At 36.2% G+C, this 27899-nt stretch overlaps 1 protein-coding gene across 1 annotated transcript in view; it reads left to right on the forward strand.

Annotated features, from left to right (window-relative positions):
• The window catches only part of ADAM22 (ADAM metallopeptidase domain 22), a gene marked incomplete at its 5' end in the record, with an annotated part of 44448 nt that extends 19254 nt beyond the window's left edge, over window positions 1–25194 (forward strand). Inside the window, 10 exons of the mRNA XM_081346268.1 lie at window positions 976–1081; window positions 1701–1791; window positions 3752–3769; window positions 5614–5808; window positions 8279–8379; window positions 8655–8721; window positions 11039–11149; window positions 13785–13871; window positions 24383–24506; window positions 25029–25194. Of these exons, the coding sequence (XP_081202394.1) occupies window positions 976–1081; window positions 1701–1791; window positions 3752–3769; window positions 5614–5808; window positions 8279–8379; window positions 8655–8721; window positions 11039–11149; window positions 13785–13871; window positions 24383–24506; window positions 25029–25049 (921 nt within the window). The 3' untranslated portion in view covers window positions 25050–25194. The remainder of the gene's footprint in view (window positions 1–975; window positions 1082–1700; window positions 1792–3751; window positions 3770–5613; window positions 5809–8278; window positions 8380–8654; window positions 8722–11038; window positions 11150–13784; window positions 13872–24382; window positions 24507–25028) is intronic.
• Window positions 25195–27899: the final 2705 nt, after the last annotated feature.

Genomic DNA, 27899 nt, shown 5'->3' on the forward strand with positions numbered 1-27899 from the left:
CCAAAATAAATAGTATAAACCTGGGAATCATCTATTAACAATTCTGTTCCAGGTAGTAATTCTAAAAATGAGAGGGGAGCTTTCAAATGAAGATGTGAAAAGGTGCACAATTGTGTTTGCATGCATGCATGTTCCTTTGAGAAAGTTTGTTTCTGATTGATCAAGAGTGTCTCTTATAGATAGTTATAATTTCAGCATGTTAAATTTTGTATTACACAGAAGAGAATAACCTTTTTTTTGCCCCCATAAACACTTTCCCCCAATATATGTTGTTCAGTCCCCATAGTTTATATTCCCTTTTCTCCCCTTCTCTTTAAAAAATAGTTTGTCTGTTAAACTAATATTATTAGCAGTTTAGAGATGAATAGTGTTTTTGGTTGAAGCCATTACTTTAAAAATACTTACCATTTTCAACATCTGAGAATTATAGGAGCCATTACATAGTCATAAGCAGGAATAAATTATTTTTCAATTTTTCTGAGAGTGGAAGCTAAAAGAAATAGGCATTCTGGATTTTTAATATAAAGAAAACTTTATATTAAAAACCAAAAAAAATCTTGAAAACTTGTCACCAAAATGTAGTGGAGGATCCTGAAGAAGCTCTATAGATTCCCATAATGGGAGTGAAGGCCATATGAGGACCATGGGTCAGTTTGGTGTAATGGTTAAGGCATCAAGCTAGAAACTGTGAGAGCGGGAGTTCTAGTCCTAATTCAGGTAGAGAGCCAGCTGGGTAACTCTGGCTGTCAATTTCCTCACAGGACTGTTATGGGAAAAATAGGAGGAAGAATCAATTATAAAAATAATAAAAATGGGATATAAATAAACAAAATGAATTGTACCTTATCCTTTCATGGTCAATTAATTAAATATGGGAGATTATAATACATTGTTTAAAATTCATTAGTTTCTTAAATTCCAAGGAAATATATATTAGGATTTTTCTGTTTTAAATTTGAATTACATCCATTGTAGGTTTGCAGTAATGAAATGCAGTGTGTCTGTGAGCAGTTATGGACAGGTGCAGACTGCAGCAAGCGTCTCATGAAACCAATTATTGATGGAAGCTTGCACAATTCAGGTGAGTTATACATTTTTTGTGGCAATGTTACTATTCATGTGAAATGGCTTGAACATGATCTGTACATAATTAAGGGTACTGATTCTTCATTTAGCATTTTTAAGGGAAGAGTCTTCTGTTATGTACTGGGCTCTTGTGAAACACCACGTGGGTTGCTGGAGCATCTAACGGCTCTCCAGCAACCCAGACTACAAGTCTCCTGTGCTGCAATTGGATATCTCCAGGCGGCAATGGTTGATTCAATCCTATTGGCTGCTGCCTAGGGGCTAGACTATATATTGCAGCTAGTTGCAGACATTTCCCCAGTACAGTTCCAGCACGAAATAAACAATGAGTTATCCTGTACTCTGTTCCGTGTCTTCATTCCTGCACCAAAGAACCCACTATTTAACACTTCCATCATATTTTGGTCCTGTTCAATTATAGCCACACTTACATTGTTATATATAGAATTAGGAAGAATAACAACTATTTTTGACTCTCACAAGCTTGAATCCTGTGTGGCTCATTGTTCACTTAAGTGTCCCAGAATTTTACATTAAAAGAAAAAAGATTGTGTAATTATAAGTGGAATTCTCCAGTGGTAATGCACTGAATTCTTGTTTTTGTTTTAATCTAGGTGTCACTAGCACAAATATTATTATTGGTGCTATTGCTGGTACAATTTTAGTGTTGGCTCTCATTATGGGAATAACAGCATGGGGTTACCGGTAAGTAATTTATATATAGATAAAAAAATTATAAGCTAAGAAATAAGATAATGGTTGGTAACATGTGTTAACAAAGAGTAAAAAAATAACAAAACCATTGGTTTCACCAGTTAGAAAAAAACAGTTAGAAAGCAGGAAATGTAATAATAATAATTCAATTTTTAATTAGATTTAAAGTTCTAGTTTGTAATTAAATAAAAAAATCTTCATTTTCAAATATTTATCTATTTTTAAATAGATCCAGTGAAGAAAATACTAGTGCAGCATTAAAGAACTGATGTGCTCTTAATTTTAAAAGTATAGAAATCTGTCTCATTAGATGGAAACAAACAAAGCTCATTACATTTGGATCTAAAATTTTAAATTCTGTTCATCATGTTAAAATTGTTATACAATTTTGAAAATAATGCAGAGAATGTAGAAAATCCCCCCAACTTCTTTCTTGGTGTTACCCATTGCAGCTGATTTACAATAGTTTCAAAAGGGGCACAAAACCCCTTCTATATAATGTGGAACTACAGAGAATTTACTGCTGTGGATTATAGAGATGAAGATGAGAGAAGAGAGAGAATAATTCTATTGACAAATGCCTTTCCAGTAAGCTGGGCAAGTTATTAGTGCCCAGCACTGAAGTTCTAAGATCTTAAAAGAAAAAAGGGTTGATCCATGTAGAACTGATAAACATAGCTAGCACTTTAATTTTCTGAAAGAATCAGAATTATATCATCTAAAAAACGAGAGAGAAATATGTTTTGATTGCCTGTTGCTTCTTGCAACTCACTCCAACTGAAGGCATTTTGCCTTTTCACAGACCACGTGCCCCTGAAATATCAGTTGTTAATAGAATTTTGGTGAAATCCTGCTTTCCCGGAAGTATCTGTTTTATCATTGTGGACATCATAACAGTTGACTAGAGTTCCAGGTTTCCAGAGATCATAAATATCAGTCATGGTGCATGAATCTTTAGTTTCAATAAACAGGTTTCCTGTATTCCTAACAGTCAAGGTTTCTGAACTCCACTTTTCATGTCAAGCATGTCTTGTTAAGATACCAGATCAAGTACCAGAGGAGAATTTTATTTTCTTTAAATTTAGGGAAAATGAAATATTACGAGTTCATTTCTTGCTATTTTGCAAAAAAAAAAAAGTAGTTGAATATAAAACGTACTTTGTATGCACTTGTCAGGAAAAAATGTGTCTCCTACTTTTTCGTGGCATCAGCCTATTGTTTTTAAATACAAGTAATCCTCGATTTACTTCGAGCATAATTAAGCCCAAAATTTCTGTTGCTAAGTAAGGCAGTTGTTAAATGAATTTTGCCCCATTTTACGACCTTTCTTGCCACAATTGTTAAGTGAATCACTGGAGTGGTTAAGTTAGTCACACGATTGTTAAATGAATCTGGCTTCCTCATTGATTTTGCTTGTCAGAAGGTCGCCAAAGGTGATTATGTGACCGTCATAAATATAAGTCAGTTCCCAAGTGTCTGAATTTTGATCACTTGACCACGGAGATGTTGCAATGGTTGTAAGTGTGAAAAATGGTCATGTCACTTTTTTCAGTGCCATTGTGTCTTTGAACAGTCACTAACTGAACTGTTGTAAGTTGAGGACTACCTGTACAACAAAATTAAATTCAAAATTAAAAAATAATTAATAACTACTAGCATTTTTAGCTTGGTTCCTTAGAATTGCTTACAAAAGTGAGATCTGATCTCAGTGACTTCCTACATCAAATCTTATCTTGTCCCTGAAATTCTCATAAATTTTTTTGGTCTGCACGTGAGGGGAGGGAGCGGATGGATTAATGGCACAAGATACTATCATATGAAGGAAAATGTAAGATTGCCTTCTTCTTCTCAGAGTTTATGGGGTACAAAAAATTCTTTAAAACACTAAATAAAGTGAAAGCAAATGCCATGTGATAATTCATTCTTTATCTCTCTTCCTTTCTCTTGTAAGAAACTATCGAAGACAGAGGTATGTGCCAATAAAGTATGTGACCATATTGCCTCAGAATGCTTGAAATAAAAATCCCTGTTCCTTACATATTAGGGGGTATGAATGCTTATAGACATATTTGTGAATCAAAGTACTCCATATTGTGTTTATGTTCCACTGGAAATCCTGTTTACTTACGGACTTGTCACCAACAAATAACCTAATTGGTCTCTTTTTTAATTTTTAGTATTTCCTTCCCTTGGGTTTATATTTTCTATTATAATTTTTGTTCCTTAGCAATCAAAATACTGAAGATTTATCCCTAGATTGCCATCCAGAAAAGTGTAATTTTCTAAACATCTTAATTGTTAAGGTGCTACCAGACATTCTAGATACAGTACAAATAGATTAATTAAGATCATTTCCTTTCAAAAACAGAGCCAATTAACAGGCCAATTGATTAATGACTTCTCAAACAGTTTAGATTACTAGGATTCCAAAGACTTTCCTGTTGAATACATATGAATTTGTCTTTTACAAAACTAAGTTACTGTTTTTACAATTTTTTAGATGGAGTCATTTAGATATATATGATTTCATTTCCATCTGGTACCCATCATGTTTTTTTAAAAAAATATGTTTTTAAAAGTCAGAGACATGTAGAATAAGAATCAGATATACTGTCTTGAGTCTGATCTGATTTTATGTCGCTGCCCAGTGTAACTTCAGGAGTCAGTGCAGATTGAAAGCATTTTATTGTTCACTCTGGGATGTTCTGTACAAACAAAAGATTTTATATAGAGAAATCAACATATTTAAGAAATGAATACAATTAGCAATATGGCACTGAGCAAAAACTAATTTTAGAGTCACTATATGATTGCACAAATATAGGAACAAAAAAACCCATGAGTTTTTCAAGCTGTTATGAAAATTGTACCCTCTCAACCTGTTTTCAATCCAATAAAGTTCTAAACAGTATTTTTGGTTCAGCCTTAAATTGAGTTTCCCTCAGGAAACTCCCTCAAATGCAATTGGTTTTATTACTATTTATTGTGTAATTTAAAATGTGCTATCACCTCTTTCTGAAATAACATCATTTAACTGTTCTTTGACTGCATGGAAAACTCAGATACATTTCATTACAATTTCTGAAGTGTATTCTAATTTTTTCTAAATTCCTTAGTGTTCAAATGAATGTTTTGGACAAAAGTCTGGAATATATTTTATTTATTTATATAGCTATGAATTTTTACAAACAAAAAATAGTAATGGTTCTGTTGCTAGGGAGATGGGAAGAGTATTCTTTGCTGCATTTTTTTAAAAAAATAGGGGTGAGTGATCTCTTTGATTTTGAGGGCAGGAAGCATAGAAAGCTCTCTGACATAGCCATTTATTTATAGGTAACATCCATACAAGATTGAGGAATAGCAAAACTTTCTTAACAGTTTATATCAATTGACCAGGAAAATGGGGGAAAACAAAGATGTCTATAGTCATTAAATGGGATAGAAGCAGGGAAATACATGTTTCAGCAGGATTCATGACTTCATTTCTAGGAAAATCTAATTCAATTTCATAAAATGGTTTACTTTAAATATGAGGAAGCTTATTCCATTTCATTGGTGCATATTACATGTAAATATTTTAGAAACTAAAAGATAAACAATAATGTATTTTGGAAATACATTTTTGTACTATAGAATATATGCCTATTTTCCTCTATCACCTGTCTTATTTGTGTGATTGTGAGATAAAATAATTTAACCGCTTGCTAACTCTTTTTTCTTGACTGGAGAGAGAGATAGTGAGTAAGTCAATGTATTTTCAGCCTATGCATGTATTCTGTTGTTACTGACTTCAAAATGTTTATTATGCTTTAGACAAATTCCTCAGGGAGATTATGTTAAAAAGCCTGGTGAGGCCGACTCCTTTTATAGCGACATGCCACCTGGAGTCAGCACAAACTCTGCATCTAGTTCTAAGAAGAGGTCTGCTTTTCTGTCGCATTTTCAGATTTCTACCTGTTCCATCACACATTATTCCATTAGTCAGAACCTTTCATTGTTTTGCAGCAGGTTTGATTCCTTCTTTCCTTCCTTCCTTTTGTGGGCTGTGTTGAAAAGTGGCATTCCTCCATCTCTGGTTGCTGACTGTTGCATCACAAATTTTGGTGAAGTTAGCTAAACTTCAAGGAAATGTTCTGCTGTAAGACTATTTCTGACCCTACTTAAAAACAAAACAAAACAAAAGTCACAGGAATGCTCAGCCTAACTAGTTTTTTCCAAGCTCTAAAATTATGTGTTTCCTGCTGAACTTGTCCTCCATTGATAATATAGACACATCTAATACTAATTAGAGATGTCTAATACTAATGCCATCTTCATTTTCTGTCTGGAAGTAGCTTATTTCCAGTTGCTGACATGTGTTCAGTGGTAATTATCCGGTTATCATTCTTGTATTCAAAAAATACTTGAAAAGATAGGATGGAGCTTGGCATGGGATACTTGCATCCTTCATTATAGATCCTAAAAGAGTTAGTGGGCTTTTGAGGAAATTTTCCAATTTTATGACACCATGAAAACACTAAAGCCAACAAAACACCAAAATTGGCTTTATTTTATAGCTTGTTCAAGTAACCAAAGATGGAGGATATTTTAACTCATACTTTTAACAATTGTAATAGATGAACAAAATGTAAGAATATACATGTTGTATGTTATCACCACTTTGCTGTGTTTTGTTGTTACCTTACCTTGCATTTCCAGTTTACATTTCACATCTTTACCAATCATGTATGTTTAGAGCAAATCATTTGGTTGGCTTATAAGATATATGCACAATAATGTTGCATGAAGTAGAATTCTACTTATAACCAGCTGCCCTGTAAAAAGATTGTTCTGTTACAGATCAGGCCACAAAGACATTCATAGATTTTTGATTCTGCTAGATTAAATTTTATATCCAGTTGATTATCTCCTCTTGCAATATTTAATCAGTGCATGAGCAAAAAATGCCTTGGTTTCTTCTGTGAAAGGGAGACTAAAGGCAGCAACCTCAAATTTTAGAAGCATTGGACTGGAAATTGCTTCATTTACTGAAGAAGATAATATTCATTATTTTCAAGTAATAAATTTATCTCTATTTAATAATCATAAGCAGATAAAGTCACTTTGATATGTCACTTTGTCATTTTTAGCAGGAAGAATGATCAAAGTGTTTTTAATGCTTTGTAAGTGACCACCATTAAAGTAGCATAATAATAAACAGACATTAATTACAATATACGGATGTAACTTTATTAAAAGTTACCTGGAGATGGGTAGAAAGTTGTAATAAAGAACACATTATAGTGCTAAAATAGTCATCTAATTAAGATGTTTCCCTTTTTTAAACTTCAGTAAGCTCTTTCTGATGGATGCCTATTTGAAAAATAACTAAATCAGTCCTGAATTGTTTGACAAAATTGACTGATATTGAATTTTTTCTGAGAACCATATTTGAAAAATGTGGATTGTTCAATTCTTGAATGTCTCCAGAAAATAAATTTAAGAATTTTTTTAAAACATCTGTTTCCTAAGATTTTTTAACAACTTTTGCAAGGTGCCAAAGTTTCATTCTTCCTATGAAGTTGTTGACTGACTTTTAAAATGGGCATTGCTTAAATATTACACATTTATTATGTGTCTTCTACTACTTATTTTCAGCAATTCCTTCTTCAATTGTTAGTTCTTAAGAACATTACACTTTTAAAAGTCTGCATCTTCTGAAACATACAATAACTGAGTTTTTACTTAGTAATCAGAATATTAATACTATTCAAGAATTTTATAACAAGGGTTAGTTTCAGCCTTCTCTACGTATTCCTAACTTTCCACCTACTGGTTGTGCTAGGTAGAAATTCTAGGAATGGTAGTTGAGAAACCTCTGGGGACCATCAGGCTAAAGAAGACTGGCTTGATTATTATTTCTGATAACAACACTTGGTATGCAGTCCTCCTATATCTTATATTTTGGTGTATGGGCAACCAGTGTTTATAGAATAGTAAAACTCATATGTAACCCTCAAAACTGATATGTAAGAATCCTTTTCAATTTTCTGATAAGTATTTTCTGACCATTGACTATAGATTTCTGTGTCACACAATATGAAGAAGCAGAGTGTCTAAGAAAGAATGGTTGTCCCCAATTTACAATTTGCTCTCTGAGTCTTCTTACTGCTTGCTTTGGCCCTCAACATATTATTCTGTGCAAATACTATTCAGAAGGTTTCCTATCCCAATTTTATATTCTGCAGAGTAAAACAAAGCTTAGAATAGCTTTCAATGCCCTGGTGCCTCCTAGATGTGTTGGGTGAAGGAAAAACCACAGGACATGTGAAATCTAACTGAAATAATCTGCATTGCTAATTAATTTTTGTAGACAGTTGAGGATGTTCAGGAAGAACTTTAAGTTTCCTCAGCCTAATATGTAAGTTAATAATGGAATGATTAAAATACCAACATGTCAAAACCAACCATTGCATATGGATCTTGCTCTTTATCCTAGGTCAAACGGCTTATCTCATTCATGGAGTGAAAGAATCCAGGATGCAAAGAATCTTTCAGACATCTGTCAAAATGGGAGACCAAGGAGTAATTCATGGCAAGGTGGGAAACACTCATGTTTAGCATGACAGATTTCATTGAGTCATGATTATCTAAAGAAGTTGGATTGTTTCTTAGATGGTATTAGAGCATAATAGACTTTTAAAGATTTGATATCAGCTCTGCCTCCCTTTTTTCTCTAGCCTAGGATTCGGCTAGATAAAACACAGTTTGATTTAAACACATTGTGTATGTATCTTTAGGGCTGCTGAATGCCTGAATTCCAAAATTATAATTTACTATTATCTTTTTTACTATTATGTTTTGATCTCTTTCAGGTAATATAGGAGGCAACAGAAAGAAAGTCAAAGGCAAAAGATTTAGGCCACGGTCTAATTCAACTGAGTAAGTTTGGCCTTTTAGTTGACAAAGGAAAACAGAGAAGCTCTCAAGCCATGTTTTGTTTATGTTCCTTCTTTTAAATATTTGATATGGACCCTTAGATGTTACATGTTTTGAATAAAAGTGCCTGCTGGTAAATAGGATGGCAAATGATCTGTTATCCCTTTATGGGCTTCATTATTATACTATTGTCCAAATACCACTATTCTTTTTCCACTTAAAGCATTTTGTGTCTTAACGTAGGAAATCAGAGTTTCAGTTAAGGCAGAAGACATTCCCCCCTGCCATTTTCCTTTTGAATTACTTTGGTATTTGTCCCCTTATTTCCCTTATTTCTTGTCATCTCATCTTTGGGGGAAATAAACTTCTTTTAGAAATAGAAAATCTGAGTGGAGAAAAATTACTTAGCAGCTCCTAGAGACCTCTGTGCAGATGGTGGATTATAGGAATTCAATTTGTTATTTCAGGGTATTTTTTACTGCAACAAAGAGGGCAACAAGGAACAACTGATGGTCAATCAATTGACATTTGCCATATTGATTATCCATTTAATCTTGTTCTACTGTGTTGAATCCCTAGATACATGCACCTAGGTTGCTTTATTATTCTGAATAGTGACAAACAATACTTTAGTATTCTGTGCTCAAAGTTGGTTCTTGATTCACTTTAATGCAAATGACTATTCAGTACTGTCTTGTAATAGGGGAAAAGTTAGTTAGGAATCATAGTTCAAAATTACTCCATAATGTTTCCAAATAATTATTTGATAACATTATAGTGTCTTTTCTTGTAAAGAAATAAAATATATTGGGGCAGGGTAATGTATTAAGATCACATTTGGAATAATTTCGTGTTGCAAATTTCTTTTGTGATGCTTCTTGAAAGATTTTAAGAAATCTGCAAGCTGCTTAAACTTTGTTTCTGGAACCCTTTCTTCCTGTCTATCATTTTCTCCCATTAGTTACACATTATTTAGAATAATATAAGAAACAATTTCAGTGAAAGTTATTGATTGTGCAGAGAAGCTTTTATTACAAAGTAACCCAAATAATTCATGTCACAGACAATAATAGGACAGATAATGTTTCACTCTATAAGATTTTTTAAAATCACTTGTTTTGAGTTCCACTTATCAGAACTGGACTGCAAAAATGTAGACAACGAACTGGAAACAGCAAGTAAATATCAAATATTCATTATAATTTTTTGCTGCCTAGATTTTTGGAATCCAGATCTGGTATCTGTACTTTGGTCTAAAACCCAGTACCAAACTAGGCAATTCATACGTTGTGCATAAGGATACAATTGCACTACTTTAAATAATTTAATCTAGGTATAAATGACATATTTGCCCTAAATAAGCCAACATCAAATTTGTAGTCACTGGATTTGAAGGTACAACAAGCCATCCATACCTCTGAGAAATAAATTTCATAACCTCTGGCCATTCTTTGCAAATGGATATGAATTGTTCCCCAATCCTCCCAGTTATTTTTGGTGGTTTTATTTTAAGACAGTGATTCTTGGTTAAAGCAGTGGATGACTGTGGATGTTATAATAAATCAAAAATTAGGCAGAACTTTTCCCTGCCTTAAACATTTTCTTCTGGACATAAGAATTTGGTAGTTTTCATTTCTAGTTTCAACAAGCTATAGTATGCAGTTGCTGTATTCAGAACAAACTGTTGTTTAAGAGTAATCACATTTTTCTTCAGCTTAGGATACACAGCTGGTAATTGGACATGGATGAGAATACTCCAAATTCCTCTTCAGAATTATAGCAGTGGAGGAAATGGGCAGCATGAAATTAGGGGAAGCAGCTCACCCTCAAAAATGCTTTACAATATGATTGACTGCAGTTAGTGAAAATACCATCAGATCTCTCTTTAGCTTTTATGAAGTGGCTGTAGGAACAGAAAAATATTGCCTTGGTGACTGCAAAGGCCAGAGTTATAAAGTAACAATTTTTCTTGCATCAATACATCTTTTCTTGGTGTATTAGTGAAATGGAAGATCATTTCTGGCAGTGAAAAACAATTTCTGCAGTGATTTCCCTTTGTTGATTAAATGTTGACTCTAGTAAAATGTATTTCATTCCAATGCCTGCAAAAATAAATGGATGGTTATATAGATTCTTCACCTATGAAAACTAGACTGTTTATAATTGCATAAGAGCATGTGTTAAAGCATGTCCCAAGTTTTCATACTGGCTGTCTGTTAATTTAAACTAACTTTACCATTAGATGTGCATCTTCCTCATTGTTATAAACTATATAGACTTTGGCTTAGATTATCTTCTATTATATATTGTGTTTTTGCAGCAGGGTATCCCATGCTTCTGAGCCTGGGCTTTCCCACACCAATCAAATCCCACCCCAAGGCATAAGCCAGGGGGATTCTCACCACTCCCAAACAGGGAATCGGAATCACAGGTCAGTTTCACCTGCCTTTCTAGTTTGGCAGCCACTTTTACCCAAATTCCTTTTCCAAAATTTTACTGTGATGAAGAATTTTGATTGCTTGGAAGGTCTTCTGCTGATGGCAGTGCTAGCTAAGCCCTGTTCCTTGCTGGCCTGATGTATAATTTTCCCCCTCCTACACTATTGTAAAATCTAGGGTCCTTTGCATTATTGCATGTTGTGCTCAAACCAATTAAAGCCATTGATTTAGTTTAAGGCATTTCACGGAACAGTTTTACCATCTGATCAGACAGGTTATTCTAGATCAGTGTTTCTCAATCTCAGCAAATTTAAGATGGGTGGAGAATTCCCCAGCTGGCAGACTGCCTGGGAAATTCTGACAGCTGAAATCCACACATCTTAAGGTTGCTAAGGTTGAGGAACACTGCTCTGTATCAATGATGAGTGATGCACAGTTACCCCAGAGATGACTTTTTAACCTGTTTTAATTCTGTAAACTGGCATGATGTTAAATTATAATTGCAAGCTGATCACTAGGATTAGAAAAATTAAATGGTTATGTACGAACATGCCTCAGAACTCTATTGTCTGAACAGCTGCATGTTTTTGTTGCCATGCTAACTTTATCTTTTACAAAATATCCAGATAAGGAGTGCTTCATGTTTATCAAATGAACCGTTCCAATAAAATGTGTAGATTGAAGGTTTGGCATTAGTTTTTGCACAAGTCCACTGGAATGGCAAGAATTGGCACAGAGTGCCCTGCTGTGTGTGCCTTTCCTTTGCTAGCAAATTGCCCTGCATCTATACTTTTAACTTTTACTTTTTAATTAGCAACTGAGCTGGAAAACATCAAGCACTTCTTTTTTCAAGCTATTGTTAATTAGATGCAGTTACTGCTGATAGAAAATTGATGCTATGTTTGTGCTTAAGCAATGGGAGTGGGAAGGAATGTTGCAGTTTGGACAGCTATTATCCTAATAATATTGGAGCAATGGATTTCATCAACTAACCCAGTCTGGGTTTGATTTATTTTAAGAATGCAACCTCTACTAAACTCAACAAAAAATGGCTTATTATTTATTTATTTATTAAATTTTTTATGCCACCCATCTCCCCAATAAGGCAACTCTTACCAAGGATTTTAAAATATGGCCATCTAAAGGGATAGCAGAATGACGAAAATGACATGAATCTTGGTTGAAATAAGCACCCTGTACCTGTCAATTTTAAGTTTCAACTCACATGAGTTCCAGGTATCACAGTAAAGAGCAAGAAACCATGAGATTTCTAATCCAAGGTACTTAAAGAACATTAAATTGCCTTTTTCTCTGCTAAATTATGAAATGCTCCCGTGTAATTAGTTATACTGCACAATGGAAAAGCAGTTAGGTCCTAAGTGGATGTATTAACTTTGTAACATGTTGTATGTGGTAGTGATCAGCAGCATGTTTTGACTTCTTGCAATTTGTGCAGAAAATTGCCTAGCTTTTCATGCCTGTAGAGCAGAGAGTTCATGTTTTATCTCTTATGTAGGGGTAGCTTGTATATAGAAGAAGACTGTTCCATCTGAATAATCCTACTGATTTCAGAAGGATTCATTCTTAAATCAGTGAGCATAGGATTGCAAATTATTGTATTGTTATTTAGTATCTGTTTGGGATACTAAGATACATTTCCTTACTTAATCTAATCCCTTAAATTACTTATTTAGTAATCTAAAATATGGACTCCATATTTATGAAGTATTAATTCAATGGCTAGCAACAAATAGTAGTACATATAGCAGTTTACCACACAGGAATCAGCTATTTTCTTAAACTTTTCCATATATTTATCTTCAGTGACATAAAAAAATAAAATATTTGGAGTGTCTAGTTATGTAGATTATTGTTTGTGAACAGCTGTCATGTAACCCAGGAAAAATTGATGCTTAAGAAGGAATTCTAAGATTGGATCAGTCAAAGAATCCATATTGGGCAAATCAATAAGATTTTCTCTTCCTCCTACAATAACTGTATTCCTAGAAATGATACAATTAAAAAGACACACACATACAACATATTTTCAGTACACAGTATTGCCAACAAAACAAGATCAAGGCTTCTTCTTGAATCTGGTTTGTAAATATCCAGGTGCTTATACTTACATTTGTATGACACCAAAGAATAATGGTTTGTTATATTCATAGAGGTTAAATATATAGATTTGAAATAACATGATTAGCCTGTTTAGAAGAATAATGTTCACCTTGGAGGGATTGATAGAAATTTCATGTTATACTGTTGTGATGCACTGCTTCCTATTCTGGCTACTTATGATTCATTTTTCTTTACTCTCTGAGGACTAAGTAACATTAAAATCAGTTTATAATGAGTTCTTCTTTCAAGTTTTAAAAAGCGGGTGTTGTGCTGTGTTCTCATGGCCTTTACACAAAGACAGATTCATGGCAAATAAATAGAACATGTAAGCTTAAGTTAATTTTTAAATGGATATATTCTGGGGGTCTCTTTGTCTAGAACTTGCACTGGTTTATAGTCCTTTATAATTGAGGGATAAAGACATCTTTTCTGAGCTTGTGCTGTGTGTTCTCAGATATTTCTTTATTCTTCTTCTGCTCTCTTTGTTCCTTCCATTGCTTTTTGCAGGTATTTAAATCCATGGTTCAAAAGAGAATATAATGTAGCTAAGTGGGTAGAAGATGTGAATAAAAACACTGAAGGACCCTACTTTAGGTATTTTGTGAATTAATTCTCTCTAATCTTTAAGAAACTGGTTTAAGCATACACCACGTATTATGTAACTCCCTCTCTTGTATGTTCCAATACAAGTAATTTCTTTTAAGATGCCAAGGGCTCTTCGTTCATGGCTGTCTTTGGGGGGCTTCATTGTGAAGTTACAATTCTTTTCTGAATGCCTTAATGAAGCCTTTTGAAAATGATGCTCACCGTGCTTGCATTCCCATCACCATCTTTAGCTTTCAGCAGCTTTCTCTTTATTTAATGCCAAATAATGTTTTAAGGGCATGATCAGAGTCTTCAACTAGTCAAATAGCATTGATAGTTTAAAATGAGTGCATTGGAGCCGATAGCTTTACTGTACAATGTGCTTAATGTGCAATTATATGGCCTTATATTTAGGGGTCAATTTCACTTGCAGACCAAATGTTTGAGAAGATATTTAGAACATTAAGCTATTATCTTCCAAATGCTTGTAGAAAAGAAAAAATGTGTTAAACTGCAGCTGTGAGCAGAATTTTATCTGGTAAAAGGTAGTCCTTTGTTAACAACCATTTGTTCAGAGACCGTTTGAAGTACAACTGGCACCGAACAAGTGGTGCTTAAACACCAGGTTGTATCAACTCCCTCCATCCACTTATCTTCCTCCCCCCATCTCTGCCCTTTTGCTGTCCTGCACAGCAGTGACACTGGGGCTGAAATAGAGGCCTGGTCTTCAGCAGATTCAGTTAGCTACCATGGCCTACAGGCCTCTGTTTCAAGCCCTGGGTTACAGCCAGCCACCCCAGTGTCACAGCACAAATCCCCAGCTCTGTAGGCCCTGCGCCACTAGGTAACTTTCACCATCTTCCTCCCACTGCTGCTGAGGCCTGCCCTAAGTGAAGTAGTTGGTAGTCACACCAGGCCTCAAGACCACTAGTGCTGTTCTTGCAATGCTTTTGAAAGCTTCTGAGGTCTTCCAAAACATTGCAAAAAAGTCAGAGCCTGCCGTTCTCCAAATAGTGCGCCATTCTTGCAGTGCTTTAGAAGGCCTGAGAAGTTTGTGCTGTCCTGATACACCTAGCTCTAACTTTAACAATCATGTAAGAGAAAGGGGTGTAGCTTATTATTCTGTATATCTCTTTTATTTTGACAGGTTTTGATTTCTCACAACAGAACCCATATTATTGATTACTTTTATACTAGCATTTGCACATTTAAAAACTAACCATTCCTTTTCTCATCTTTAGTAAATATTCTGTCTAGGTGCACCAATTCATCTATTCACCATATATGTTTTATCATATAATGTGAAAGTATTCATCCCTGTGAAATATGTTTACTTTGATCTTTGATACATTTATTTTTCATATTCTTTTTCATCATAGAAATTAACATTAACTGCACATCATTAAGAGTCTTGTCCAACATCTGTGTACAAAAGTGTATTCGTGTTCCTTAACCGATATACATCTAATCTCGTCACAAGCAGTCCATATACATTTATTCATACATATTAGAAACCTCTTGGGACATTGTACATTCTTGCTTTATTTCCTGTTCAGTATTGAACCATTTGCTGAGTATATCATTTATGTTTTATTCCTTCATAAACTGCTCTTGTTGCATTCTGCAACCAACTATCAATCATGCCTTGAGGACCTGAGTAAAAAGAAATACATACACCTAAATAAACCCTATATTCATGCAAAATGTTCAATAACACACATTACACTTTTCTTTCTTACACTGATACAGAGTTAACTGTCATGATGCATAAAAGAGAAAATTTCCTTAAACCTCCTCTGTCCATAATGTTATGGGGAATTAATAGTCAAAACTTTTCTTTCTTTTTATTTGTCTGACATCTGATGGCTTTCTTATAGTTTCACACAGAATAGATGACATAATAAGCTTTTATTTGTTTCTTTAATCTATCTTGTTTTTATTTCTCCTCGATTACTTTCAAGTAAATAACTTAACATGAAACACTCTTTTGTTTTTATGGCTGGGATATCTGCATAATCATTACTGAAACCAAAAGTCTATGAAATGAGAAAGATTGATAATTCTCATAGAAATAAAATTCCAGAATATGAAAATGAATGTACTTAAAAACAGATGTTCTAATATAAGAAAGATCAGTAGAAAATCTAGTAGAAAAGTTAGGTTTTGCCATTAGTTCACTCTTAATCAGTAGAGTTCTGAGCATTAGTCATAGTTTGGAAGAATAAAGTCCCTTCTTTTCTCCAATAAATTAGGAAAACAGCTTGATAGGATGAAATCCACATTGTGAATTGCCCTGAGATTTTTTATCTTGTTTTTAACTGAATGCAAATTTTCCAGTGCAGGGAAAGTAACTTAATGCAGGGAATATAACTGAAGACAATTGTTTTAAGTATTCCTATATTTTGAAAACATGAAAACACTGCGGTCTTTACTATTCAGAAGTTTGCTCATGCAAATGTTTGAAGCTACCGTAATAACCAGAAATACAGATTTCTACCATCTCCAGCAGTTACAATTACCATTATCTTGCCCTAGTCCTCAAGAGAAAAGAGCCCTCTTGAAGCCAGGAAGGACAAATACCTATGCAGGGGTTCATTGAAGAAAGAAAAAAAATCTAGGTTACATGGAATACATGATGTTCTTTCAAATACTTTTATAAACTAAAGGAGGTTAGTATATTTTTCTGTTTATATCTTAACTGCAGTTTGATTGATTCCAGACAAAAATGAAAAAAGTCGTGTGATAGAATATATAGTTTTCTAATGAGAATGATAGAAAGGGAGCAATATTGCTACCTGCTTAACTATTCTGAGTGACAGAGAGGATTATGCACCATAAGATAAGGTTCAGATTGATATACTGATATACTTATTTTCAGTATTTATTTATTTATTTGATTAATACTGCCTCCCATCTCCCATATAGGCTGGGGAATCATATGTGGCCTTCAGCATAGCCAAGAAATTGGCTCTGTCATATATCCAGGGACCCAGACTCAAGCACAGAAATAAGTCTTCAAGGCCTTACAGAAGCTCAGCAGGATGAAGGGCAATCTAAGTTTTGGTGATGAGGAACCAGAGGGCAGGAACCACAGCAGAAAAAAACCTTTTCTTTAAAGCCATGCCAGCCAACATTTCTTGGCCAATAATACCCACAACATGTTTCTCCTGTTGGATTGGACAGGTAAAACAATCAGGAAGAGAATGCTCTATAAATAATCTAATCCCAAGCTATTAGGGACTCATTTTAAAAAGTGACTATCAGCACCTTAAATTGCACCTGGAGGGGAACTGGTAGCCAATGCAGCTAACACATCAATAGTGACACAGGCCATCATTAACTCTCTGTGCCACCTCATTCCACATTAACTGAAGCTTCTAAGTGCTCTTCAAGGGAAGCCCAATATAGAGTACACTACAATAGTCCAAAGAGACAATTTCAAGAGCATAAAAGACTGTGAGTAGGACACCCTCGTCTATGAATAATGACAACTGATGCTCAACACAGTCTTCTTTGTCACCACTGCCATTTGCTCTTTCACCAGGAGCCCTGAGTCCAAAAGGACTTCCAGACTGTGCACTAGTTCTATCTGAGACAGTGCTTTTCATCCAGAAGTAAAGGTGGAAAATCCTCAGAACCAAAGGCCACCCACTTGGGTTAAATTGAATCTTTTGTAGGCGCCCCCAGCCACTAGGCACTGAGATAATTTTTCATAATGTCACTCAGATGTCCCAGGTACATGGTAATTATACATCACCCCAAATTGTTGGATAACCTTTCATATAGATATTAAACAGAAGGGTAGAATGACCAAACCCTGCAGCACCCCACGAAGTAGGGGCTGAGAGCTGGATCTCTCCTCCCTATCAATGCCAACTGGAAGTGGCCCTGGAAGAACGAGAATAATCAGCATAACATTAAATAACCCATTTCCAACTGATCCAGAAGGATATCATGATCTTTGAAAGCCCCAAGAGGTCAAAAGAATGATGATGAATGCACTACCCTCATCCTGGTCCTGCCAGAAATCATTAAAGATTCAATTCAATTTCAATTCAATCTCAGTGCCAAAGTTAAACCTCTGGGTGAAAGAGGTCTAGATAATCAGCATCCCTTGAAGCTGCAGCACAATCACTATCTTCCCTAAAAGGGAAAAGATTGGAAACTGGATGAAAATTTCCAAAATGGCCTGTTCCAACAATGTTCCCTTGAAGAAGAGATGGTGGGAGCACCCTGTCATTTAAAGAAAAATTAACCACAGCTACACCCAGCCACTAGTCTTCCTCCCAAGTAGCTTGATCACCCTGGAGGGATATGGATCCAATGCAGTACTGACAGTCACAAGAAACCTTTCCAAATCCTCAGGCCCAATAAGATCAAAATCCCTGCAGATAATAGAGCTAGGCTCAGCTGTTATCACCTCTATAGGATTTGCTTCAAGGTCAGAATCTAACTTAGAATGGATTTGGTCAATTTTATCTGTCAAGTGTCAAGTGAGCCCAGAGCCTCTTCTTCCCAGAAGGGCTGTATTAACCCAAAACAAGGTCTCTGGATGGCTATTTGTATATTCAATAAGGATGGAAAAATGCATTTTGCCTTCTTTACAAGATAAGCCCCCTATAACTCATGTTTGATCAGATCTAATCATTTGCTGTGGGGTTAGGGTTGGGGTCTCCTGGTTTCCCTGGCATTGGGGTGGGGTTTCAAATCCCCACGACGATTGGGAACGGCAGCAGGCGGTTACATGGAGGGCCATATCAACACCTGGGATCGTGCCCCCGCTGTCTTCAAGCGGTGGCGTGCTCCGACCCTCCAGTTGGTACCCATTTATCTGGGGGTGAGAGGGATCAGGCCCCTGAGCTCAGGCTGGTGTACTTTAATGCCAGATCCGTTGTGAACAAGGCTCCCCTCGTCCGTGATTTGATCGAGGAGGAACATGCGGATCTGGCATGGAGTGGAGTATCTGCACCTGTAGGTTACCTAGAGAATAATGTTTGACCATGAGAACAGAGAAACTACTAATTCACCCAAATCCAGATTATATCAGATTGATAGAAGAATCAGTTGGGTGTACAACTGTTATGTGTTGGATTTGGGAAATTACAAAGTTGTCATCGTGGCCAGGAACTTACAAGCTATCTCTAACCCTCCATCAAGAATAGGCAAATTAAAGTTCCCAAGACCAGAAGCTTATCCAGAGAGTCACTGAGTTCAGATAGGGAGATTGCTATGCAGCAAGAAAGTTGATATACTGTGTGCTCTTATAGGATCAAGAACTGGGGATAAATTATTGAACAAGTAAGTTTAAACATAGTAGTAAGGTTATTGGAAATCTTAGCATATTTACTGGGATACACAGTTGTAGCCTCTATACTGGTCTAAAATGACCTCCTGAGTAACCTGTTGGGAAATGGCATTGTTTCAAGTCTAATGTCATTTTGTGCAAGATGCTTTGTGTGTGCATATATGATGCAATAGTAGACAAGATCAATAACATAGATCAGTCTGCCAACCCAAGGTTTTTCAGATGTGCTAGACGTCTAATCTTAGAACTGGCCAGTTCTGGAAATTGAAATCCCAAGTATTTGAAGGATAATTGTTTGAGGGAAGAACTAGACTGGGTTGATGAACTATGTCTGTGGGCACTTCAAATGGTAAATTTATTAATTGAGCTCTTCACTTATTACCATTTCTTTCTAAGTTATGCTGATTTCTCTCATCTGATCTAAGCAATGAAGCACAACCAAACCAGAGAATTTAGCATTCCCAATAAATCTTGCTACATCAATATCATTTAAACAATGTCTTTCCCCCCTCAGATATGTTGCATTGAGTTAGTGTTAGTCAATGTTAAGTCAGTGTTCCAGAGCAATAGATATTTTAATACATTTGTATAAATATGTAAAACTATTTAAAGGAAAGCATGACTGCAGGATTTACAGTACCTAAATCAGGCATAGTCTGCTTTATGCCTGCTAGTTATTTTGAATGTAACTGTCATACTCCCTTCTTTTAATCACTTTAGCAGGCTTGATGCAAATTCAAGTCTACCTGGAGGCATCAGACTGCTGATCTTTGAACTAAACTAATTGCATGTTTACAGAGGTGCTTTGTCTAACTTCATGAAAAATAAATGGCCCACAGTGGAATAGTCATTAACTTTGATTCTTCTTTTATTTCTTCACATTGAGGCAATGATTGAAGATGTTCATTGGGCTTGGTAGAGACACCTGTGCCTAAATAGGTTCTGAGATTGCAACAAATGGATAGCATACCTGTATGAATTAATAACAAAACAAAAATCCTTAACTGAGGTCCACCTGCCTGACAGCCATTCTCTATTTGAATGCATTTGATATTTTATCCAAGTAATACAATACCTGAGATCAGCTGAGTTTTTGGCTTTTATATTTTCCCCCATAGTAATAATTTTTGTTTTAAAAAAAATAGCATCAGCAGCCATGAAATTATACTACAGTATAAAAACAGTACTGTAAGTACTGTAACTTAATAGTTGTATTTTTGAGTTTAGTATAGCTTTTTTTTCCAACCTGATTTCCTCTGTATGTGGAATGATTACAATTCTAAATATAGTGTGGACTGGAAATTCTTGGGAGTTGTAGCTCTCACACATTAGATGAGAATTAGTTAGAGAATGGTTCAGATTTATAGGAAAACTAAAGTACTGGTTTTAAATTTTCTTACATATAATTAAAATGCAGGGTTTTCTAGAGTTCCCTTCCTGTGTTACTGATGTGAAGGCCCACATTGTCACGTGAAGGCTGTGTTGCTGCTCTGACAATAGAGCAATAACACAGCCTCTATAAAATACAGTTTGTAAATATGGCCTAATGTGAGAGCAGCTGTTTATATTTAAGAGTTTCATACGGTCATGGTAGCTTTAGTGATATTTGATCATGCGGACTCTCTCCAGAGAAGAAGCCCCATCTTATAAAATAGAATTGTTTTATAAATTATTGTACCAAGTAAGTAGAAGTGAGAGGGACGTGGTGGCTCAATGGGTTAGGACGCTGAGCTTGTCGATCAGAAGATCGGCAGTTTGGCGGGTTGAATCCCGAGTGCTGCGTAACAGAGTGAGCACCTGTTACTCGTCCCAGCTTCTGCCAACCTAGCAGTTCGAAAGCACGTAAAAATGCAAGTAGAAAAATAGGGACCACTCCGGTCGGAAGGTAACAGTGTTCTGTGCGCCTTTGGCATCTAGTCATGCTGGCCACATGACCACGGAGACGTCCTCGGACAAGCACTGGCTCTTCGGCTTTGAAACGGAGATGAGCACTGGCCCCTAGAGTTGGAAACGATTAGCACGCATGTGCGGGGGAACCTTTACCTTTACCTTAAGTAGAAGTAGGACATTGCAGAAATTTTAGGCTTGGAATTCAAAAGTATGGCCCCACGGCTCTTTTAATGTACCGTATATACTTGAGTATAAGCCGAATTTTTCAGCCCACTTTTTGGGCTGAAAAATTCCACTTCGGCTTATACTCCAGTCAACAAAAAAAACTTACCGAGGACTTGTGCGCGGCCGAGGCTTTGGTGCTTCCGGGATCGCGCGCACCTCTCCCAAGCCACCGCCGTCCAGAGACCTGCCGAAGTTTGAGGAGGTTTGGGGAGGTGTGCGCGCACCTCCCCAAACCTCCCCAAACGTCGGCAGGTCTCCGGACCTCCGTGCCCTGCCTGCCTGCTTCTTTCCGCAGCGGAAAGAAGCAGGCAGGCAGGGCGCAGAGGTCCGGAGACCTGCCGACGTTTGGGGAGGTTTGGGGAGGTGCGCGCGCACCTCCCCAAACCTCCCCAAACTTCGGCAGGTCTCCGGACGGCGGCGGCTTGGGAGAGGTGCGCGCGATCCTGGAAGCACCGAAGCAAGTCCTCGGTAAGCTCCGGGCGGTCACTTGCTTCGCGTCTCCTGAGGGAAGGGGGGGCGACTGGAGCGGGCGTGTTTCCTCGCCTGCTGGGCGCCGCGATTTGCCCGGGGAACGCACGGGCCCCGAATGGCAGCGTGGAGCGAGGAAGCGGACAGCCAGGGCTTCCCCGAGAGCTGCGGCCACACAGGGTATTCCTGTGTATTCAGGCTTGCAAAATGGCGGATCGAGCCTCTGCTGGCGGCAGAGGCTTGCAGAACGGCGGATCGGCTTATACTCGAGTCAACAACTTTTTCCAGTTTTTGGGGGTGAAATTGGGGGTCTCGGCTTATAGTCGAGTCGGCTTATACTCAAGTATATACGGTAGTTAAGGACTGGTGCAGAAATAATATTTGCACAGGATTTGGTTCCTTTGATACTGAGATCAATCATTCTTGGTCTTGTGAGTAAAAGTGAAAAGCTTTTATTGACTTGGAAAAAATAGAATGCCTTATATGTGACGCAAATATTGACTTGCTACTGCTTATCTGACCCACCTTGTCCAGAAATGTTGATTACTCTTTCAGTCCATTTGTTTATTCTCCCCTCTGTCCCACCCCCAATGACCTTTTACATCAAGTTTGGCTGGAACTACAGCATATTAAATTATGCTTGCATGTGTACTGATTGAGCATTTTGCCTTGGTTTCTTCATAATTTACCATTAAACTGCATGCCTGTGTTATTTTTGTTTTATATACATGATAAATGGATCTGCTCTGTTGATTCTAAACTTGAGCTGCAACTCTGTGCACTTATAGTTTGGAAATGTGAAATGAGAGATGGACTTTTAAAACATGGTGTTTAATATCTGGGCTAGTTAAAACATGATGTTTAAGATCTGGGCTAGTTAATTCTCTCTCACCTGTCCGTAACCAGAAACTGTCCTAATGCATTCAAATGTATCACGATTCTCAGCTAACTGAGTCAGAGATTTATCAGCTGGGAAATGTGAGTTATAACCCAAAATATATGGAAAACACCTAGTTTTAAAAGTCTGAGGTACATTGATGTAGGTACAGGAAGTCTTTGACAAGTTAATATCTACCTGAAAAAGGGGACTTAAAATCCAAATCCAGAGTTTTGACAGTCACCCCTTGCCTTCCCAGCTACACAACTGCACTTTGGGTGTTTGGCAACACAGCCATATTTATGGCTGTTTGCAGCATTCCGTAGTCACATTACTATGTTTTACAATGGTTTTATTGAAAACCAGACCTCTATTTTTTGGGAAAACCATACTCCTTATGATCATACTGCAAAAAACTAAAATCAGGTCAGTCGCATGATGACCCATTTTATGACTGTTACAACTTACAACTACAATGGGTCAGCTGCATTATGGTTGTAAATCAAGGACTACCTGTACACAATGCTATCGGTATAAATTGCATTGGGGTACATCACAAGTGGAAAACCTGCAGCCCAGGATCACATGTAGCTAAGTCTTCTCTTTGCAGCTTTTGAGACCTCTTGACCATGGTTGATACAAGCCAAGTGCATCATTTCTGATCCTTTAGAAATGGGAAAGAAAATATTGTTGTGGAAGCCCTAAAACAAAACAAAAACCTAAAAGCTTGCTTGCCAAATGCATAATGTGGCCTCACCTTCTTTGGCTCTGTGAACACACCCTCTCGAACATTGAATGAGGCACTCAGCCACTAGAAGTCTGACTGTCCCTAATGTCACTGATCTCTTCAGTAATTTTATTTGTACTTTCTCAAGCAACTCCAAAATATGTAAAGCAAACATGGAACAATAACTTTCACTAAAGTTTCAAAACAAATTTCCCCAATCCGTGTCACCTAGTAGAGACAGTGGCCACAATCACAAGACACTGGCCACAATCATGGCCCATGTGGGAACTCCAGTATCAGGTTGCCAAAGGCTGCTTAGAAGATAGACCAATAGTTCATTCATATATATATATATATATATATATATATATATATATATATATATATATATATATATATATATATATATATATATATATATATATATATATATATATATATATATATATATATATATATATATATATATATATATATATATATATATATATATATATATATATATATACTGTATATATATATATATATATATATATATATATATATAATCTTCAGCAAATCCATATTGATAAGGTAGACCAGTATTATTTGCTTTACCTGAGTGAAAGAATACTTGCTTGAAGCCATCCGATGTGAGGCAAAGTGTGAGGCAAAATTATTTATAGCTACACTTCTTAACAACAATACAAACTAACATTGGGTTGTTTTGCTTTCATTTCTGTAAATGATGTCAGCATAATAATTTCTCCTTATCATTTGATGGCAAAAATGGTAAGAAATTACATCAGCTTCATGTTGCTTCATGGCTGAGAAAGGATCAGATCCTCTCAGAGCTGGCACTAATATAAACCAAATGTCCTCAAGAAATGTGTTGGAGACAGTGCTTTCCCCAAACGATGGCTTAGAAGCCTTTAGTTCTCATTGTAGAATGAAATGATTTAACTGAGATTCTTAGCAAAGCTTTCAGTCAGTTGCAATTTCTGGTGTTCCAAGACATTTTGTGTCTCTTTTCTGTCTCTGTCCTCCAGGACTCTTTCCCCTGCAAAGTCCCCCTCATCATCTACTGGCTCCATTGCTTCCAGCAGAAAGTATCCATATCCCATGCCTCCACTGCCTGATGAGGAGAAGAAGGCCCACAGAGCTAGTGCCAGGGTATGCTTGACTTTTTCTTTGGTTTTAGTGGAAGAGCCATCTGTTTGGGGAAAGATAAGAGGTCTTTGGTCTGTGATTGGGCTGAAATTGAAACATGGATCAGCTGAGTATTTTAAAAATAGAAAAGTGGGAATGGGCAAGCAAAGGGCTACAGAGAACACTAGAACACCAGGCATTTATCCCTTCTAAAAATAGGACTACCCCATTCCTGTTGAAGCAAAGAGCGAGATCAATAAGAGAAGATGGCTCTGACCCACTGCATTTCTTAGCCCTCCCCACCATTGGCAACATACTTTTAAAGGCATATTTGGGGGTACTGCCAAACAAGAAAGAAAAAAACTACTGTAAATCCGATTTCTTAGAAAGCTTTTTGGTGCTGCATTACCATATGTCTGGAAAGTGGCATGGGTTGTAATTCCACTGTCCTGAAAGCTATCAAACTGCTGCCAGGCTTTCCTATTGCATAAGGAACAGATAGAAACTACTGTCCTACAATTAGACATTCTTTTCTTCTTTTTACAGCTATGGGAGACATCCATTTAAGTATTTAGCTTTCACCTGAGCTGTCACCAGAACTATTTACTTCAAATTTTATATAAATTCAGCATCACTGAATCACTGAACATTCATCTGCTCAGCAGACAACTTGATGGAGCAAAGATACAGTCACAGGATAAGCGAGTTCTCCCATTGAAGGAAGACACTGAATTTTCTACAGTTGATTGAAATTTTGTGAAATAAAAGATATTAACCTGGTATAGACAGAACTGAACATGCTAAGATACTGTGCATGATGTCAGATATTATATAGACATTCAGATACTGCTTTTGAAGTCCTAATGGTGTTTTTTTTTCTCCTGGTCTAACATGTCCCCAAATATCTAAAAGAGAGTGATTCAGAATTTGGTACATAATCATTTATGCTGTGTGCATGAACCTCTGTTTGCCACTATCCATGTGTAAGGGGTTACTCATTTTACTGTAGTAGAGTTAGCATGCAGGAATAAGATGTTTTTTTTCCACAGCTGAGTCCTAAAAAGACAAAATATTTTGACAACAGCTTCGATAAGAAAACAATGATTTTTTTTTAACCTGTTACAATTACATTCTCAGCAAAAAGCTATCTGCAGACAGTTGTGAAATATGAGCACTGTAGTTAGGTTTTTGCCTGAAGAGCGTGCTACAAAACCTAGGAATCAAGTTAGATATTTCATGGCAGGTTCATGAATATAGCTTAGCTGCATGCAAAGGTCTCAGGTTGAATTTCATCTGCCAATAGGTACAGAATAATTTGTTGAAAAACCAGGAAAGCACTAACAGCCTCTGTTGACAATAGTGAGATAGATGGACCAACAGCCTAGTTGGATATAAGGTATGTATGATATCTGGCATTAAAAAAAACAGCACTGCAGGAGGAAAAATTGGCAATTATAGTGCTTCATTTTTCATTTTTTTCCTCAAAAATGGTTTCCTATCAAAACTATCCAGCCCTTCTATCTCATTTGTCTAAGTGCCATTCAAAATTAAACTTTACCTCATGTTCCAGGAAAAACTAGCATGAAGGGTCTAGAATGTCTCTAAAATTTTGAGAACATAGTTTTCCCCCCATCTTCCTATTAAAATCAATTTAATTAAATCTTGATCCAAATGGAACCCAATTATTTTTACCTATTTGGAGAATCAGCCATTAATGTGAAGTTGGTCAAAATGTTGTATCTGCTGTACATATTAAATACCTACTTTTTGAAATCTACTTATCTTAACCACCCAGTTCAGTTTCCCCCTTTAACCAAGTCATCATATAATACTGTGTAAGCTTGTACTTGTTTTGGCCAAATAAGAAATGTTCAAATGCTTGACTGAATGACCAGAGACCATTCATCTGTGTGCAGTTGTATAATAATATGCTTTTCTGCTGGAATGACTGGAGGATTCTCATAACTTCTATTTGGATAGGATAAAGGAGAATAATGCACAATAGGAGTCATCAGAATGCAACATTTTTGTGAAGCTTCTACAAACTAAGCATTGTGGGAGGTTGTCATTTTCTCATAGAAGAATAGTTATCCTCACTGTGGGAGTTTCAGATAATATGAGGCATACAATATAAAAAAATAGAAAAATAGTCAAAGATGTATACAGAAAAAGATTTTTGAATATCCCAAACAGGATTTCAAAGCCCTCTTGCTAATTTTACATCCAAATTTTGGTGAGTTAAAATAATTACCCTTATCTTTGGTATGGAGTTCTTTTTACCAGCTGCTTATAAGCAAGATTTAGATATGAAGCTTTGGGATAGTAGAATTCGTAACACATGTATGTTGGATCTGAGCATTATTTAGCACTGTGTGTTCTGCTTTATTATTCTATTACGGAGATTTGGGGAAAATAATTGCCTTATCATGCCATAATGGAAGGACAATATTGGATGAAATTGCATGGACACGATCTAAGGGGTCTGCCTAATGGTTCTTGCAAAATCATGACATTTAAAGCATTCTTAGGCATTTAGTATAATTTAATATTTGACAGTATTTGGATAGGAATGTCATTTGTTTTTCTGAACCTTCTACCTCTTTCACATAATTCTTTCTGTATGTGAAGTGCCATATATGGCCTTCTGTCATGTAACTGGACTTACTGTAGGAAATTACACTTTTTTGAGAATGTCAGTTCTACGAGAAAAGGTTCTATTCTAAAGATACCTTCAACTGTAAATTATGTAAAACTTTAAAGGTATTATATTTATACAACTTTGCCAGTTATATTTGTACAAAACTGGCTTTGCAGTCATAGCAGTCTCTAGAAAGTGGCATAAGGTTTTGGTAAGTATTTTGATTTGTACTAAATAGGAACAAAAATGCATAAAGGAAAATCATGCATAAGAGAATGTTTAAAAGATTATAAAATATATATAAATGTTTAATTTTTGCAGATATATAGTGTGAGGCAGGGACTTGAAGGATGACTGCTGAGTTAGGCCCGGTGAAGTTTACTTACCATTTTAATTTTAAGTCTTTTTTTTTAGTTTCATTGACTGCGCTCCATTCCCGGTCAAAGGCAAAAGGCTCTCCTGACAAATTAAAGGAAAGCTATAGTAGAGATCATCTTCCCCGTCACTTTTTGTTCTTGCTAATTTTTAGAAGTTTAACATGTGCCTTTTTGGATCTTTGGCTTGATGTAAGTCCACGTGTTGTTAGAGAATGGCAATGTTGCTGTCTTCCATTTAAATTACTAAGACAAAGGAAGTGGTTTTTTCCCTTCCTTTTTCCTTTTCAGACAGAACTGAATGTAATGTGAGAACTGAGATGATTGTAGATTGTTCACCAAGAAAATAATCACCCTCTGCATTTAATTTGTAGGCATTGTCATTGAACCATTATTTGATCATGG

This window comes from Vipera berus, assembly GCF_964194415.1.
Source record: "Vipera berus genome assembly, chromosome: Z".
NCBI lineage: Eukaryota > Metazoa > Chordata > Lepidosauria > Squamata > Viperidae > Vipera > Vipera berus.